This window comes from Cherax quadricarinatus, chromosome 22 (genome assembly GCF_038502225.1).
Source record: "Cherax quadricarinatus isolate ZL_2023a chromosome 22, ASM3850222v1, whole genome shotgun sequence".
NCBI lineage: Eukaryota > Metazoa > Arthropoda > Malacostraca > Decapoda > Parastacidae > Cherax > Cherax quadricarinatus.
Window position 1 is genome coordinate 30,179,101 of NC_091313.1, and position 16,376 is coordinate 30,195,476.

General features: G+C 38.7%; 1 protein-coding gene across 6 annotated transcripts in view; it reads left to right on the top strand.

The window, feature by feature from the left end:
- The window catches only part of alpha-Catr (alpha-catenin related), a 375,248-nt gene that overhangs the window by 336,811 nt on the left and 22,061 nt on the right, over nucleotides 1-16,376 (top strand). For 4 of the 6 annotated variants that reach the window (XM_053778134.2, XM_053778133.2, XM_053778130.2 and 1 more), the window contains exon 15: nucleotides 14,844-16,270. The exons of 1 other annotated variant lie outside the window; for it this stretch is intronic. In XM_053778134.2, the coding sequence (XP_053634109.1) occupies nucleotides 14,844-15,572 (729 nt within the window). In that variant the 3' untranslated portion in view covers nucleotides 15,573-16,270. Of the gene's footprint in view, nucleotides 1-14,843; nucleotides 16,271-16,376 lie in introns of those variants that run through there. One more of the 6 variants, XM_070087621.1, reaches the window with a different exon arrangement.

The following is a 16,376-nucleotide window of genomic DNA, read 5'->3' on the forward strand; positions in this document are numbered from 1 at the left end:
TGTATATATGTGTGTATATATATATATGTATATCTTTCTTTCTTTCAACACACCGGCCGTATCCCACCGAGGCGGGGTGGCCCAAAAGGAAAAACGAAAGTTTCTCCTTTTACATTTAGTAATATATACAGGAGAAGAGGTTACTAGCCCCTTGCTCCCGGCATTTTAGTTGCCTCTTACAACACGCATGGCTTACGGAGGAAGAATTCTGTTCCACTTCCCCATGGAGATAAGAGGAAATAAACAAGAATAAGAACTAGAAAGAAAATAGAAGAAAACCCAGAGGGGTGTGTATATATGTGCTTGTACATGTATGTGTAGTGTGACCTAAGTGTAAGTAGAAGTAGCAAGACGTACCTGAAATCTTGCATGTTCATGAGACAGAAAAAAGGACACCAGCAATCCTACCATCATGTAAAACAATTACAGGCTTTCGTTTTACACTCACTTGGCAGGACGGTAGTACCTCCCTGGGCGGTTGCTGTCTACCAACCTACTACCTATAATATATGTATATATATATATATATGTATATATGTTCTCCATGGGGAAGTGGAACAGAATTCTTCCTCCGTAAGCCATGCGTGTCGTAAGAGGCGACTGAAATGCCGGGAGCAAGGGGCTGGTAACCCCTTCTCCTGTATATATTACTAAATTTGAAAGGAGAAACTTTCGTTTTTCCTTTTGGGCCACCCCACCTGGGTGGGATACGGCCGGTGTATCCATTTCTGAGAGCTCATCGTAAGCCAAAATTATTGTTAGTCGAATTAATTTTCCCCATAAGAAATAATGGAAATCAAATTAATCCGTTCCTGACGCCCCAAAGTATGAAAAAAACAAATTTTTTTTGCCACATGAAATATTAATTTTAATACACACAAACTGAAGAAGACATGCACAATTACTACTCTACTAAGAATAGAATACATGACATTTACCTTTATTGAAGATCTGGTGATGATTGATGGGATGGGAGGAGGAGAGAGTGTGGAAGTTATTGTTTAGAAGGGGAATCCCCTTCCATTAGGACTTGAAGTAGCAAGTCCTTTTCTGAGGTTAATTCCCTTCTTCTTTTAATGCCACTAAGTCCAGCTTGAGAGTCACTGGACCTCTGTCGCACAACAAATCTGTCCATAGAGCTCTGTACCCCCGTTCCTTTAAGACTCCTAAAATGGGCCATAACATTGTCATTGTACAGGTTGCCAACACGGCTTGCAGTAGCTGTGTCAGGGTGATTTTCATATGCAAAGGTTTGCAGTTCAACCCACTTTGCACATATTTCCTTAATCTCTTTTTTTCAATTCCATACTAATTCTCGCCCTTTTTACCACAGGGATGGCACTAGAAGCTTTCTTGGGGTCCATGGTGGCTTATTTTGCAGTTACAAGCACTAAAAACACTGGGATAATGTGAAATGTACCAAATGTATGCATAGATGCAACCACACTGGCTGGCTTGTAAACACTGGCGCTGAGGCCACACGTGGGATGCGTCCCGGACGAATCGCGTAAGGCGAGTTTTTTATCAATAGGCGAGGCAAAATTTTTGCATTCAAATGCTTCGTATGGCGGATACATACATACATACAGTTATCAGAATAATATTTCAGTTGAGGACTAGCCAACACTACAGATGCATGTTGTATTTGTAATATATTCTGTAACAAAATGCAAGGTCATTTTTATAATGATAGATGTGAGAAATCTGATATTGTCTTTCAAATGCAAAGATCTACTTTAATATAAGACATATATCTTAAAGTTAGTTCCCTTCTCCTGTATAAATTACTAAATTTAAAAAGAACAAACTTTCGTTTTTCTTTTTAGGTCACCCTGCCTTTGTGGGATACGGCCAGTTTGTTGAAAAAAAAAATCTTATAGTGTATACGTATATGCCTACTGCCCCATGGGGTAGTGGGTTAGAATTCCACCTCCACAAACCAAGGCAATGAAAGAAATTTTGAAAATTGATTGTTTAAATGTGCTTGAGTTTTGTACAGATGATAAGAAGTAATGGATTCTTAGTGTTATGAATGAGAAGCTGGATGTCCTAGAACTATGTAAAGCAAAGCTATAAGGAGTAGAAGACTTTCAGTGAGCAGTAGTAATGGGATCAGATCAGATGTATGTGAGAAAGAGCTAAAGAAATAACAGTAATATTAAGTGATAAACTATGGAAAGAAAGGAGTGTGTAAATTCAAGAATGATGTGGATTCGAATAAAAGTCGGATGTGAGAAGTGGGTTATAGTAATGGCTTATACACCACATATGACCTCATGTGTGCATATGTAGTGCATATGTGATGACCTCACACATGACTAGTCATGTGTGAGGTCATTTGTGAGGTGATATCTCATCTTTATACATCTTCTGCTGTCCTGTTAATGTGAGAAATCACAAAAGCGCTTGGAAATTCACTTTTTTTCAGAGTGGGTATTTTGCATAAAACACTATATAGAGGGGTTTTATAAGAGAGCTTACTGTTGTCACATGCACAGTGAGGAGGTTGAAGGCAGTACAAATGTAGTATTTAAGAACAGTTTGCCTTGTGAGTATTACACACAAAAAAAAAGGAGTGAAGGAATTAGAAGACAATGTTGTGATACAAAAGGTTTAATTCACAGAGCAGGAGTGGGGTTCTCAAGATGATTTCTTCACTTAGAAGTGATGGAGCCTAGAAGATGTAAATCTGGCAGTATGTGAAGGATTGGGAGGAGGGTGTAAATGTTTTAAGTAGGATGGATTTGAGTATCCAGTATCCATTTCTGAGTATTTGATTGAAATACTCAAATGAATTTTGGGATTTTATGTGCTGCTGCTACATTGTGATTGAGATAATATTTATGAAGGAATTTGGGGGAAATCAGTTAGGAAGGCTTCAGTTCTGGAAGTGGGGAGTACAGCATCTGCACTCTGAATGATAGGTAGGGATGTTGCAGCTTGGAGAATCATTCAAATTGTGATGTCTCTGCACTTCTAAAAAATAAGGAAATAGAGGATGAGTCACCCTGCCTGGGTGGCAAAATGGCAGCCAATAACACTGACCACTCTACTTTGAGATCTGCAGTCGTGAGATCCAAAACATGCCACATCCTTGAATTTTGGAAGATTGACACTGTCACCAGCTATGGTCCAATGCAAGTTTTTACTCGGAGCTCATCTGAGGAATTAGGTTTGTAGACAGAAGCCACCCAAGGAGGTACTATTGTCCTGCCAAATAAATGTGAGGCGAAAAGCTGTTAATCATTTTATTCTCATCTATGATTGCTGGTGTCTTTTCTTTCTCTCTCATAAACACATAAGATGACAGGTACTTCTTGCTGCTACAACACTACTAACACTCAGTACATTGTACACACACATCTATGTACTTGCCTATTTCTGGTTGCAAGGGTCAAGTCACAGCTGCTGTGTATACACATTCGTGTAAGTATCCTTCTGATTTCTTAATTACTCTTGTTCTTATAATGTGTCCATTAAAGATAAGACAGTTTATCTTGGGTTTATGAACTATATGACTTTGAGGGATGGGAGGATAGATGCATAAAGAAAGCTTCTGGGACTGTGGGATGAGATAGTAGGGTCACAGTTGCTTCTGCTTATACAACAAGGTAATAGAAGTGCTAGTTCTGAAATTATCCTATTGTAAGTTCTGTGGATGACTGGTTAGTGTTGGGTCTGTTATATGCATAGACCACGTTACATATATACAGTGGACCCCTGCATAACGATCACCTCCGAATGCGACCAATTATGTAAGTGTATTTATGTAAGTGCGTTTGTACGTGTATGTTTGGGGGTCTGAAATGGACTAATCTACTTCACAATATTCCTTATGGGAACAAATTCGGTCAGTACTGGCACCTGAACATACTTCTGGATTGAAAAAATATCGTTAACCGTGGGTCCACTGTACAGTGGACCCCCGCATAACGATCACCTCCGAATGCGACCAATTATGTAAGTGTATTTATGTAAGTGCATTTGTACGTGTATGTTTGGGGGTCTGAAATGGACTAATCTACTTCACAATATTCCTTATGGGAACAAATTCAGTCAGTACTGGCACCTGAACATACTTCTGGAGTGAAAAAATATCGTTAACCGGGGGTCCACTGTAATTTTTTTTTTCGTAACTGTGAATACATTCTTTGAATCACCATTGATCCCAGGATCCATGTGGGAAGGGGCCACCAGTAGCAATGTCAAAGACTGTGGTATCAATGCTCATTTTTTGCATTCTGTCATTTGTTAATTCTGTTTATGTACAAAATTCCCTATAATTATTTTACTTAAAACTATTGATTACTCTTTCACTGTTTTTTTTTTCCCACAAAGTAATGGTTATTTAAATCATGGTGAAAAATTTCAATAAAGTGACATAACATTGCTTTCTTTTGGTGGCACCTACTGTGTAAATACCAAAAGCAAGTGCTGACTTAATGGAATATTATGTTTGATGCATGAGGCCAGTGTCTAGTGTGTTTCAGTGATCACTTTTATTGTTACATATTTCAAGTTCAAAATCAAGTGTTGATTATTGCCAGTTGTTGTCATCCTAAGCTGCTTGTGGTAATTATGTTATGTAATTATGTTATGAGTTATGTGTCTCATAGCTCAGTGGCAGAGCATTTGGCTTGCTACTGAATAATGGCACGCCATGACATGTGGACAAGTCTCCTTGCACCTGCTGCCCTATTTACCTAGAAGTAAATAGATACCTAGGAGTTAGTTAGCTCTTGTTGGTTGCATCCTAGGAAAGAGGATCTGAGGACCTCAGTAGAAATAAGCCACATTGCTTTGCTTTCACGGGTTATCCTGAGTTATTAACCCTCTGGGGGTTAATAACTTGCATCAAATTTTTGGAAACCCAAAACTTCTCTCTTTTGTGATTGCAGAATAAATTCTCTGATCCCTTTAAATGAACACTTAAATTTGCATCCAACACTTTATCAACTGCAATACCTCATATATAAATTAACCATGGTAAATATATTGGATTCTTTGATACTACAAAACTTAATATTTACCATAATGTGTTTTGCAAATCTTGACTGAATATAACCTAGAGATTTTAAAGGAATCACTGAAGCATGATTTCTGCATCTCAGTATTCCTAAGGAGTTGAATTTCAACAGGTGCACCTTTTGTTCTATTTAAAGGTTCATTGCAATAATTATTAGCTCTTCTAAAGAATTGAAGAGATTGCAGATTTAGGTAATTGCTCAAATTTACTCTGGATATGTTGTGGCACAGATTGGCATAATAAATTTCTTTATTAATGCATAGTTCATTTTCTTTTTGGGGTTTATGGTAGGGTGCAGCATTTTGGTGGACTCTTCATAGCCTAGTGAATCCTTTAAATAATAATTTTTTTCTCTTATTTTTAATATAAATTTTTTCTTCCTAATTTACTCTCATTTGTGCACTTCTCCTATATCTGGTTCTCACTAATCATTAGTGAATGGAGCAAGACTCACTTAGTGCTGAAAAATAGTTCCTCTGTTTTTAGTAAATATATCCAGGCTTGGTTTGAATGTGACCAATAACTGGAAAGTTCAATGAACAATTTGTATCTTTGTATTTAGTAATGGCTTCATAACAAACACATGATGTTGACATGAACACCCACCGATCATATTCTGATATTTTTTGAACTTTCAAACCTAAATGTGTGTTTTGTGATTTTAAAAATATATACCATATATATTTTCAGTATTTTCTTCAAACACTAATAAATAGCATTTGCACTCTATAAGAGTAAAAACTCATCAAAAATCAATCATTTTCAACAATTACGCAAAGTTACTGTTAAATATGTGTTCACAACTTTCACAATTCGCATTAATTTATCTAATTATAATCATATTGCTGGTATGAAACAGTAGTAAGACTATAATTTATACATTTAGTATATTATTACATTTATTGGTAACCTTAGTTCATTAATGAATTAACATTCACTGAGTACATGTTTCTGTGGCCTGCCAAATTTCTTCTTTTTTTATATTTTTAAGACTGCTTGAATTTATAATTTTCAGCTAGCATGTATTTAAAGATCCAGTATGTATAATGTTAATATTATCACTTTTTTTTATACAGAATATGTACAATACAACCTTCATAGTTGCAAGTATTTTCTGTTTTGGTCAAGGCTTATTATAATTATAAAACATTAAGGAAAGTCTTTGTATATATATATATATATATATATATATATATATATATATATATGTATCTTTCTTTCAACACACTGGTCGTATCCCACAGAGGCGGGGTGACCCAAAAGGAAAAATGAAAGTATATATATATATCTTCTTTCTTTCAACACACCGGCCGTATCCCACCGAGGCGGGGTGGCCTAAAAGGAAAAACGAAAGTTTCTCCTTTTACATTTAGTAATATATACAGGAAAAGAGGTTACTAGCCCCTTGCTCCCGGCATTTTAGTTGCCTCTTACAACACGCATGGCTTACGGAGGAAGAATTCTGTTCCACTTCCCCATGGAGATAAGAGGAAATAAACAAGAATAAGAACTAGAAAGAAAATAGAAGAAAACCCAGAGGGATGTGTGTATATATATATGCTTGTACATGTATGTGTAGTGTGACCTAAGTGTAAGTAGAAGTAGCAAGACGTACCTGAAACCTTGCATATTTATAAGACAGAAAAATGGACACCAGCAATCCTACCATCATGTAAAACAATTACAGGCTTTCGTTTTACATTCACTTGGCAGGACGGTAGTACCTCCCTGGGCGGTTGCTGTCTACCAACCTACTACCTAGGATATATATATATATATCTTTCTTTCTTTCAACACACCGGCCGTATCCCACCGAGGCGGGGTGGCCCAAAAGGAAAAACGAAAGTTTCTCCTTTTACATTTAGTAATATATACAGGAGAAGAGGTTACTAGCCCCTTGCTCCCGGCATTTTAGTTGCCTCTTACAACACGCATGGCTTACGGAGGAAGAATTCTGTTCCACTTCCCCATGGAGATAAGAGGAAATAAACAAGAATAAGAACTAGAAAGAAAATAGAAGAAAACCCAGAGGGGTGTGTATATATGTGCTTGTACATGTATGTGTAGTGTGACCTAAGTGTAAGTAGAAGTAGCAAGACGTACCTGAAACCTTGCATATTTATAAGACAGAAAAATGGACACCAGCAATCCTACCTTCATGTAAAACAATTACAGGCTTTCGATTTACACTCACTTGGCAGGACGGTAGCACCTCCCTGGGCGGTTGCTGTTTACCAACCTACTACCTAGGATATATATATATATATATATATATATATATATATATCCTAGGTAGTAGGTTGGTAGACAGCAACCGCCCAGGGAGGTACTACCGTCCTGCCAAGTGAGTGTAAAACGAAAGCCTGTAATTGTTTTACATGATGGTAGGATTGCTGGTGTCCATTTTTCTGTCTCATAAACATGCAAGGTTTCAGGTACATCTTGCTACTTCTACTTACACTTAGGTCACACTACACATACATGTACAAGCACATATATACACACCCCTCTGGGTTTTCTTCTATTTTCTTTCTAGTTCTTATTCTTGTTTATTTCCTCTTATCTCCATGGGGAAGTGGAACAGAATTCTTCCTCCGTAAGCCATGCGTGTTGTAAGAGGCAACTAAAATGCCGGGAGCAAGGGGCTAGTAACCTCTTCTCCTGTATATATTACTAAATGTAAAAGGAGAAACTTTCGTTTTTCCTTTTGGGCCACCCCGCCTCGGTGGGATACGGCCGGTGTGTTGAAAGAAAGAAATATATATATCCTAGGTAGTAGGTTGGTAGACAGCAACCGCCCAGGGAGGTACTACCGTCCTGCCAAGTGAGTGTAAAACGAAAGCCTGTAATTGTTTTACATGATGGTAGGATTGCTGGTGTCCATTTTTCTGTCTCATAAACATGCAAGGTTTCAGGTACATCTTGCTACTTCTACTTACACTTAGGTCACACTACACATACATGTACAAGTATATATATACACACACCCCTCTGGGTTTTCTTCTATTTTCTTACTAGTTCTTGTTCTTGTTTATTTCCTCTTTCCTCCATGGGGAAGTGGAACAGAATTTTTCCTCCGTAAGCCATGCGTGTTGTAAGAGGCGACTAAACTGCCGGGAGCAAGGAGCTAGTAACTCCTTCTCCTGTATATATTACTAAATGTAAAAGGAGAATCTTTCATTTTTCCTTTTGGGCCACCCCGCCTCGGTGGGATACGGCCGGTGTGTTGAAAGAAAGGAAGAATATACGTATATATATCCTAGGTAGTAGGTTGGTAGACAGCAACTGCCCAGGGAGGTACTACCGTCCTGCCAAGTGAGTGTAAAACGAAAGCCTGTAATTGTTTTACGCGATGGTAGGATTGCTGGTGTCTTTTTTTCTGTCTCATAAACATGCAAGATTTCAGGTACGTCTTGCTACTTCTACTTACACTTAGGTCACACTACACATACATGTACAAGCATATATATACACACACCCCTCTGGGTTTTCTTCTATTTTCTTTCTAGTTCTTGTTCTTGTTTATTTCCTCTTATCTCCATGCGGAAGTGGAACAGAATTCTTCCTCCGTAAGCCATGCGTGTTGTAAGAGGCAACTAAAATGCCGGGAGCATGGGGCTAGTAACCCCTTCTGTATATATTACTAAATGTTAAAGGAGAAACTTTCGTTTTTCCTTTTGGGCCACCCCGCCTAGGTGGGATACGGCCGGTGTGTTGAAAGAAAGAAAGAATATATATATATATATATATATTTTTTTTTTTAACAAGTCGACCATCTCCCACTGAGGCAGGGTGACCCAAAAAGAAAGAAAATTCCCAAAATGAAAATACTTTCATTATCATTCAACACTTTCACCTCACTCATACATAATCACAGTTTTTGCAGAGGTGTTCAGAACACAACAGTTTAGAAGCATATATGTATAAAGATACACAACATATCCCTCCAAACTGCTAATATCCCGAAACCCCTCCTTTAGAGTGCAGGCATTGTACTTCCCATTTCCAGGACTCAAGTCCAGCTATATAAAAATAACCAGTTTCCCTGAATCCCTTCACTAAATATTACCCTGCTCACACTCCAACAGATCGTCAGGTCCCAAATGCCATTCGTCTCCATCCACTCCTATCGAACACGCTCATGCACACCTGCTGGAAGTCCAAGCCCCTCGCCCACAAAACCTCCCTTACCACTTCCTTCCAACCTTTTCAAGGACGACCTCTACCCCCGCCTTCCTTCCACTACAGATTTAAATGCTCTCCATGTCATTCTACTTTGATCCATTCTCTCTAAATGACCAAACCACCCCAACAACCCCTCTTCAGCCCTCTGACTAATATTTTTATTAACTCCACACCTCCTAATTTCCACACTCTGAATTTTCTGCATAATATTTACACCACACATTGCCCTTAGGCAGGACAACTCCACTGCCTCCAACCACCTCCTCGCTGCTGCATTCACAACCCAAGCTTCACACCCATATAAGAGTGTTGGTACTACTATATTTTCATACATTCCCTTCTTTGCATCCATAGATAACGTTTTTTGTCTCCACATATACCTCAACACACCACTCACCTTTTTTCCCTCATCAGTTCTATGATTAACCTCATCCTTCATAAATCCATCCACCGACACGTCAACTCCCAAATATCTGAAAACATTCACTTCTTCCATACTCCTCCTCCCCAATTTGATATCCAATTTTACTTTATCTAAATCATTTCATACCCTCATCACCTTACTCTTTTCTATGTTCACTTTCAACTTTCTATCTTTACACACACTCCCAAACTCATACACTAACTTTTGCAATTTTTCTTTAGAATCTCCCATAAGCACAGTATCATCAGCAAAAAGCAACTGTGTCAATTCCCATTTTGTATTTGATTCCCCATAATTTAATCCCACCCCTCTCCCAAACACCCTAGCATTTACTTCTTTACAACCTCATCTATAAATATATTAAACAACCATGGTGACATTACACATCCCTGTCTAAGACCTACTTTTACCGAGAAATAGTCTTCCTCTCTTCTACACACCCTAACTTGAGCCTCACTATCCTCATAAAAACTCTTTACAGCATTTAGTAACTTACCACCTATTCCATATACTTGCAACATCTGCCACATTGCTCCTCTATCTACTCTATCATATGCCTTTTCTAAATCCATAAATGAAATAAAAACTTCCCTACCTTTATCTAAATACTGTTCACATATATGCAGATGTTGCAAGTGTATGGTGTAGGAGGTAGGTTACTGAAAGCAGTGAAGAGTTTTTACGAGGACAGTGAGGCTCAAGTTAGAGTATGTAGGAAAGAGGGAAATTTTTTCCCAGTAAAAGTAGGCCTTAGACAAGGATGTGTGATGTCACCGTGGTTGTTTAATATATTTATAGATGGGGTTGTAAGAGAAGTAAATGCGAGGGTCTTGGCAAGAGGCGTGGAGTTAAAAGATAAAGAATCACACACAAAGTGGGAGTTGTCACAGCTGCTCTTTGCTGATGACACTGTGCTCTTGGGTGATTCTGAAGAGAAGCTGCAGAGATTGGTGGATGAATTTGGTAGGGTGTGCAAAAGAAGAAAATTAAAGGTGAATACAGGAAAGAGTAAGGTTATGAGGATAACAAAAAGATTAGGTGATGAAAGATTGAATATCAGATTGGAGGGAGAGAGTATGGAGGAGGTGAACGTATTCAGATATTTGGGAGTGGACGTGTCAGCGGATGGGTCTATGAAAGATGAGGTGAATCATAGAATTGATGAGGGAAAAAGAGTGAGTGGTGCACTTAGGAGTCTGTGGAGACAAAGAACTTTGTCCTTGGAGGCAAAGAGGGGAATGTATGAGAGTATAGTTTTACCAACGCTCTTATATGGGTGTGAAGCGTGGGTGATGAATGTTGCAGCGAGGAGAAGGCTGGAGGCAGTGGAGATGTCATGTCTGAGGGCAATGTGTGGTGTGAATATAATGCAGAGAATTCGTAGTTTGGAAGTTAGGAGGAGGTGCGGGATTACCAAAACTGTTGTCCAGAGGGCTGAGGAAGGGTTGTTGAGGTGGTTCGGACATGTAGAGAGAATGGAGCGAAACAGAATGACTTCAAGAGTGTATCAGTCTGTAGTGGAAGGAAGGCGGGGTAGGGGTCGGCCTAGGAAGGGTTGGAGGGAGGGGGTAAAGGAGGTTTTGTGTGCGAGGGGCTTGGACTTCCAGCAGGCATGCGTGAGCGTGTTTGATAGGAGTGAATGGAGACAAATGGTTTTTAATACTTGACGTGCTGTTGGAGTGTGAGCAAAGTAACATTTATGAAGGGATTCAGGGAAACCGGCAGGCCGGACTTGAGTCCTGGAGATGGGAAGTACAGTGCCTGCACTCTGAAGGAGGGGTGTTAATGTTGCAGTTTAAAAACTGTAGTGTAAAGCACCCTTCTGGCAAGACAGTGATGGAGTGAATGATGGTGAAAGTTTTTCTTTTTCGGGCCACCCTGCCTTGGTGGGAATCGGCCAGTGTGATAATAAAAAAAAAAAAAAATAATAAAAAATATATGCTTCAATGTAAACACTTGATCTACACATCCCCTACCCATTCTGAAACCTCCTTGCTCATCTGCAATCCTTCATTCTGTCTTACCTCTAATTCTTTCAATAATAACCCTACCATACACTTTTCCTGGTATACTCAGTAAACTTCTTTCTTTCAACACATGAGCCGTATCCCACCGAGGCGGGGTGAACCAAAAGGAAAAACGAAAGTACTCAGTAAACTTATTCCTCTATAATTTTTACAATCTCTTTTGTCCCCCTTCCCTTTATATAAAGGAACTATACATGCTCTCCGCCAATCCCTAGGTACCTTCCCCTCTTTCATACATTTATTAAACAAAAATACCAACCACTCCAACACTATATCCCCCCTGCTTTTAACATTTCTGTCATGATCCCGTCAGTTCCAGCTGCTTTACCCCATTTCATTCTACGTAATGCCTCATGCACCTCCCCCACACTTACATCTTGTTCTTCTTCACTCCTAAAAGATGGTATACCTCCCTGGCCAGTGCATGAAATTACCGCTTCCCTTTCTCCGTCGACATTTAGAAGTTCCTCAAAATATTCTCGCCATCTACCCAAAACCTCCATCTCCCCATCTACTAACTCCCCTGCTCTGTTTTTAACTGACAAACCCATTCGTTCTCTAGGCTTTCTTAACTTGTTTAACTCCAAAAATTTTTCTTATTTTTATTAAAATTTCTTGACAGTGCCTCTCCCACTCTATCTTCTGCTCTCCTTTTGCACTCTGTCACCACTCTCTTTACCTTTCTTTTACTCTCCATATACTCTACTCTTCTTATAGCACTTCTGCTTTGTGAAAACCTCTCATAAGCAAACTTTTTCTCTTTTATCACACCCTTTACTTCATCATTCCACCAATCACTCCTCTTTCCTCCTGCACCCACCCTCCTATAACCACAAACTTCTGCCCCACATTCTAATACTGCATTTTTAAAACTATTCCAACCCTCTTCAAACCCCCCACTACTCATACTTGCACCAGCCCACCTTTCTGCCAATAGTTGCTTATATCTCACCCGAACTTCCTCTTCCCTTAGTTTATACACTTTCACCTCCCTCTTGCTTGTTGTTGCTATTTTCCTCTTTTCCCATCTACCTCTTACTCTAACTGTAGCTACAGCTAAATATTGATCCGATATATCAGTTGCCCCTCTATAAACGTGTACATCCTGGAGCCTACCCATCAACCTTTTATCCACCAATACATAATCTAACAAACTATTTTCATTACGAGCTATATCATATCTTGTATATTTATTTATCCTCTTCTTCAGAAAATATGTATTACTTATTACCAAACCTCTTTCTACACATAGCTCAATTAAAGGCTCCCCATTTTCATTTACCCCTGGTACCCCAAATTTACCTACCACTCCCTCGACAACATTTTTGCCCACTTTAGCATTGAAATCCCCTACCACCATTACTCTCACACTTGGTTTAAAACTCCCTATGCATTCACTCAACATTTCCCAAAATCTCTCTCTCTCCTCTACACTTCTCTCTTCTCCAGGTGCATATACGCTTACTATAACCCACTTTCCACATCCAAGCTTTATTTTACTCCACATAATCCTTGAATTAATACATTTATAGTCCCTCTTTTCCTGCCATAACTTATCCTTAAACATTATTGCTACTCCTTCTTTAGCTCTAACTCTATTTGAAACCCCTGACCTAATCCCATTTATTCCTCACCACTGAAACTCTCCCACCCCCTTCAGCTTTATTTCACTTAAAGCCAGGACATCCAGCTTCTTTACATTCATAACATTCGCAACCATCTCTTTCTTATCATTTGCACAACATCCACGCACATTCAGACTTCCCACTTTGACAGTTTTCTTCTTCTTATTCTTTTTAGTAATTATTACAGGAAAAGGGGTTACTAGCCCATTGTTCCCGACATTTTAGTTGACTTTTACAACATGCATGGCTTACAGAGGAAAGATTCTTATTCCACTTCCCCATGGATATAAAAGGAAAAGTAATAAGACCAAGAACTATTTTTATTTTATTATTATCACACCGGCCGATTCCCACCAAGGCAGGGTGGCCCGAAAAAGAAAAACTTTCACCATCATTCACTCCATCACTGTCTTGCCAGAAGGGTGCTTTACACTACAGTTTTTAAACTGCAACATTAACACCCCTCCTTCAGAGTGCAGGCACTGTACTTCCCATCTCCAGGACTCAAGTCTATTAAGATAAAATCAAAGAAAACACAGATGAGTGTGTATAAATAAACATGTACATGTATGTGTAGTGTGACCTAAGTGTAAGTAGAAGTAGCAAGACGTACCTGTAATCTTGCATATTTATGAGACAGACAAAAGACACCAGCAATCCTACCATCATGTAAAACAATTACAGGCTTTCGTTTCACACTCACTTGGCAGGACGGTAGTACCCCCCTGGGTGGTTGCTCTCTACCAACTTACCAACCTATATAGATATATTCTTTCTTTCTTTCAACACACTGGCCATATCCCACTAAGGCGGGGTGGCCCGAAAGGAAAAACGAAAGTTTCTCCTTTCAAATTTAGTAATATATACAGGAGAAGGGGTTACTAGCCCCTTGCTCCCGGCATTTTAGTCGCCTCTTACAACACGCATGGCTTACGGAGGAAGAATTCTGTTCCACTTCCCCATGGAGATAAGAGGAAATAAACAAGAACAAGAACTAGAAAGAAAATAGAAGAAAACCCAGAGGGGTGTGTGTATATATATGCTTGTACATATATGTGTAGTGTGACCTAAGTGTAAGTAGAAGTAGCAAGATGTACCTGAAATCTTGCATGTTTATGAGACAGAAAAAAGGACACCAGCAATCCTACCATCATGTAAAACAATTACAGGCTTTCGTTTTACACTCACTTGGCAGGACGGTAGTACCTCCCTGGGCGGTTGCTGTCTACCAACCTACTACCTAGGATATATATACGTATATATATATATATATACTTTCATTTTTCCTTTTGGGTCACCCCAACCTACTACCTAGAATATATGTATATATACATGTGATAAATATGTAATAAGCCTTGAAATAGTCTCAAATTCAATATGATTTAGCCAGTTATAATTTAGAAAAGGCCGATTCCCAGCAAAGGTTCACCTAACAGCCTTAGTTGTTCCAGAGCCTACCTGAGACTTCTCAGCTATGCCTGAATTGCCCAATTCTACAATATTTTTGCATTTCTAATTTAATTTCGTTTGGTTGTCATGTTTGGTTGCGCCCCAAGTATGAGCTGCGTCTCCCTGAGCATCTGGAACTCCCTACATTGGATGAAGTTCGAGCATCAAGTCAGGGCAACACTGTTGGCCAGGTACCTTCGGCGCCACAACCTCTGGTGTTACCCATTTTGCCATTAAATCCCACTCTAATGTCAACCCTCCCACCATCACATCCATCTGTGATGAATGCTACTGTTACACACATACACCATTCACCTTCCCTCTCACCACCTCAACATATGACACAGTTGTCAACTACTGTACCATCATTTCATCCCCAGTTATCGCCAGTCCCAGCACTCCACCAACAGATTACTCCAACCACACCATATCCATTAGTGTCACCATTGTCTCCCTTACCTCCTCTTTCTCCATCAGTCAGCCCTAACTCCACTGACTGGTTGAAATATTTCACTCTGCCCTCTTCCTCGTACGCTTCCCCAACACTTCAGTACCTGAACCTACATCACTCTGCTCTACAACGGCAACAGTCCCCAGTATTGTCTTCAATTCCTGTCAGTTATGCAGAGCCAAACAGCCCTGTATTTAACCAGTGGGACTCCCCATATTCTTTTTCCAACTTGAAAAATGTTAACAGTAATAGTCAAGATTGTTACCAGAGTCATAATACTCTCAGCAGACTACAACTTGGTAAACAACTTAATTCTGTAAGATTTCATAGTCAGTATCCTGTTCTTAATATAGCTTCACTTCATAATCAAAATCTGTATGAATAGAACATATTTCAGAATGTACAGAACTGATGAAGAAAATAGATTTTTTGACTAATAATGTACACTGGAAAAAAGTAGAAAAAATACTTCATTGGTAATAAATAAATGTGCTCATTTTTATTGTAAACTCATTATTCATTCAAAAATCAACTCATTATATTGACTAATTATTCTTTAAACATCAAGTTCCACATTTACAACAAACAGAATTAATAAACATTTCATAAATAATATTTTTCTACCTCATTGCACATTCAAAGCCAATAGTTTTCAAGTTCCAGGCTTGTTAGGATTAATAATTTTGGAAGAGTGATATGGCATAGTTTTGGCAGTATCAATGTAGCTATATGAATATTGATATTAGGCATAAGGTAATAGGTTCCTAATACATAGGATAGGTAGAAATGTTAGTAAACATTTATCTTTTTGTACAGTAATGTTGATCATAGGCAGTAAGGTTAGTTGTAGAAGGCAGTCACAGGAGAAAGTTGCTCTTTACATAACTAATAAATATCTTCAGCAGAAGTATGACATTATCCTAGGTGGCTTATTTGCATTTGTTGATATATTATTCAGATTTATTTTTATACCTGTATTGTGTTCATCACTTAAAGCATAAAGCAACATAATTACTTATTATAATGATAATTGTCCGTACACTTGTCCCACTTTAGAATAAATAAAATATCAGAGCAACCTTCTATGTTAGTTTTACTTTATTGTCTAATTAAATTCCAAGTCCTTGTCCTTAAGAGTATGTAATATTCTGATGTACTCAGATTAATAAGTACAATGTTCCTCTTCAAT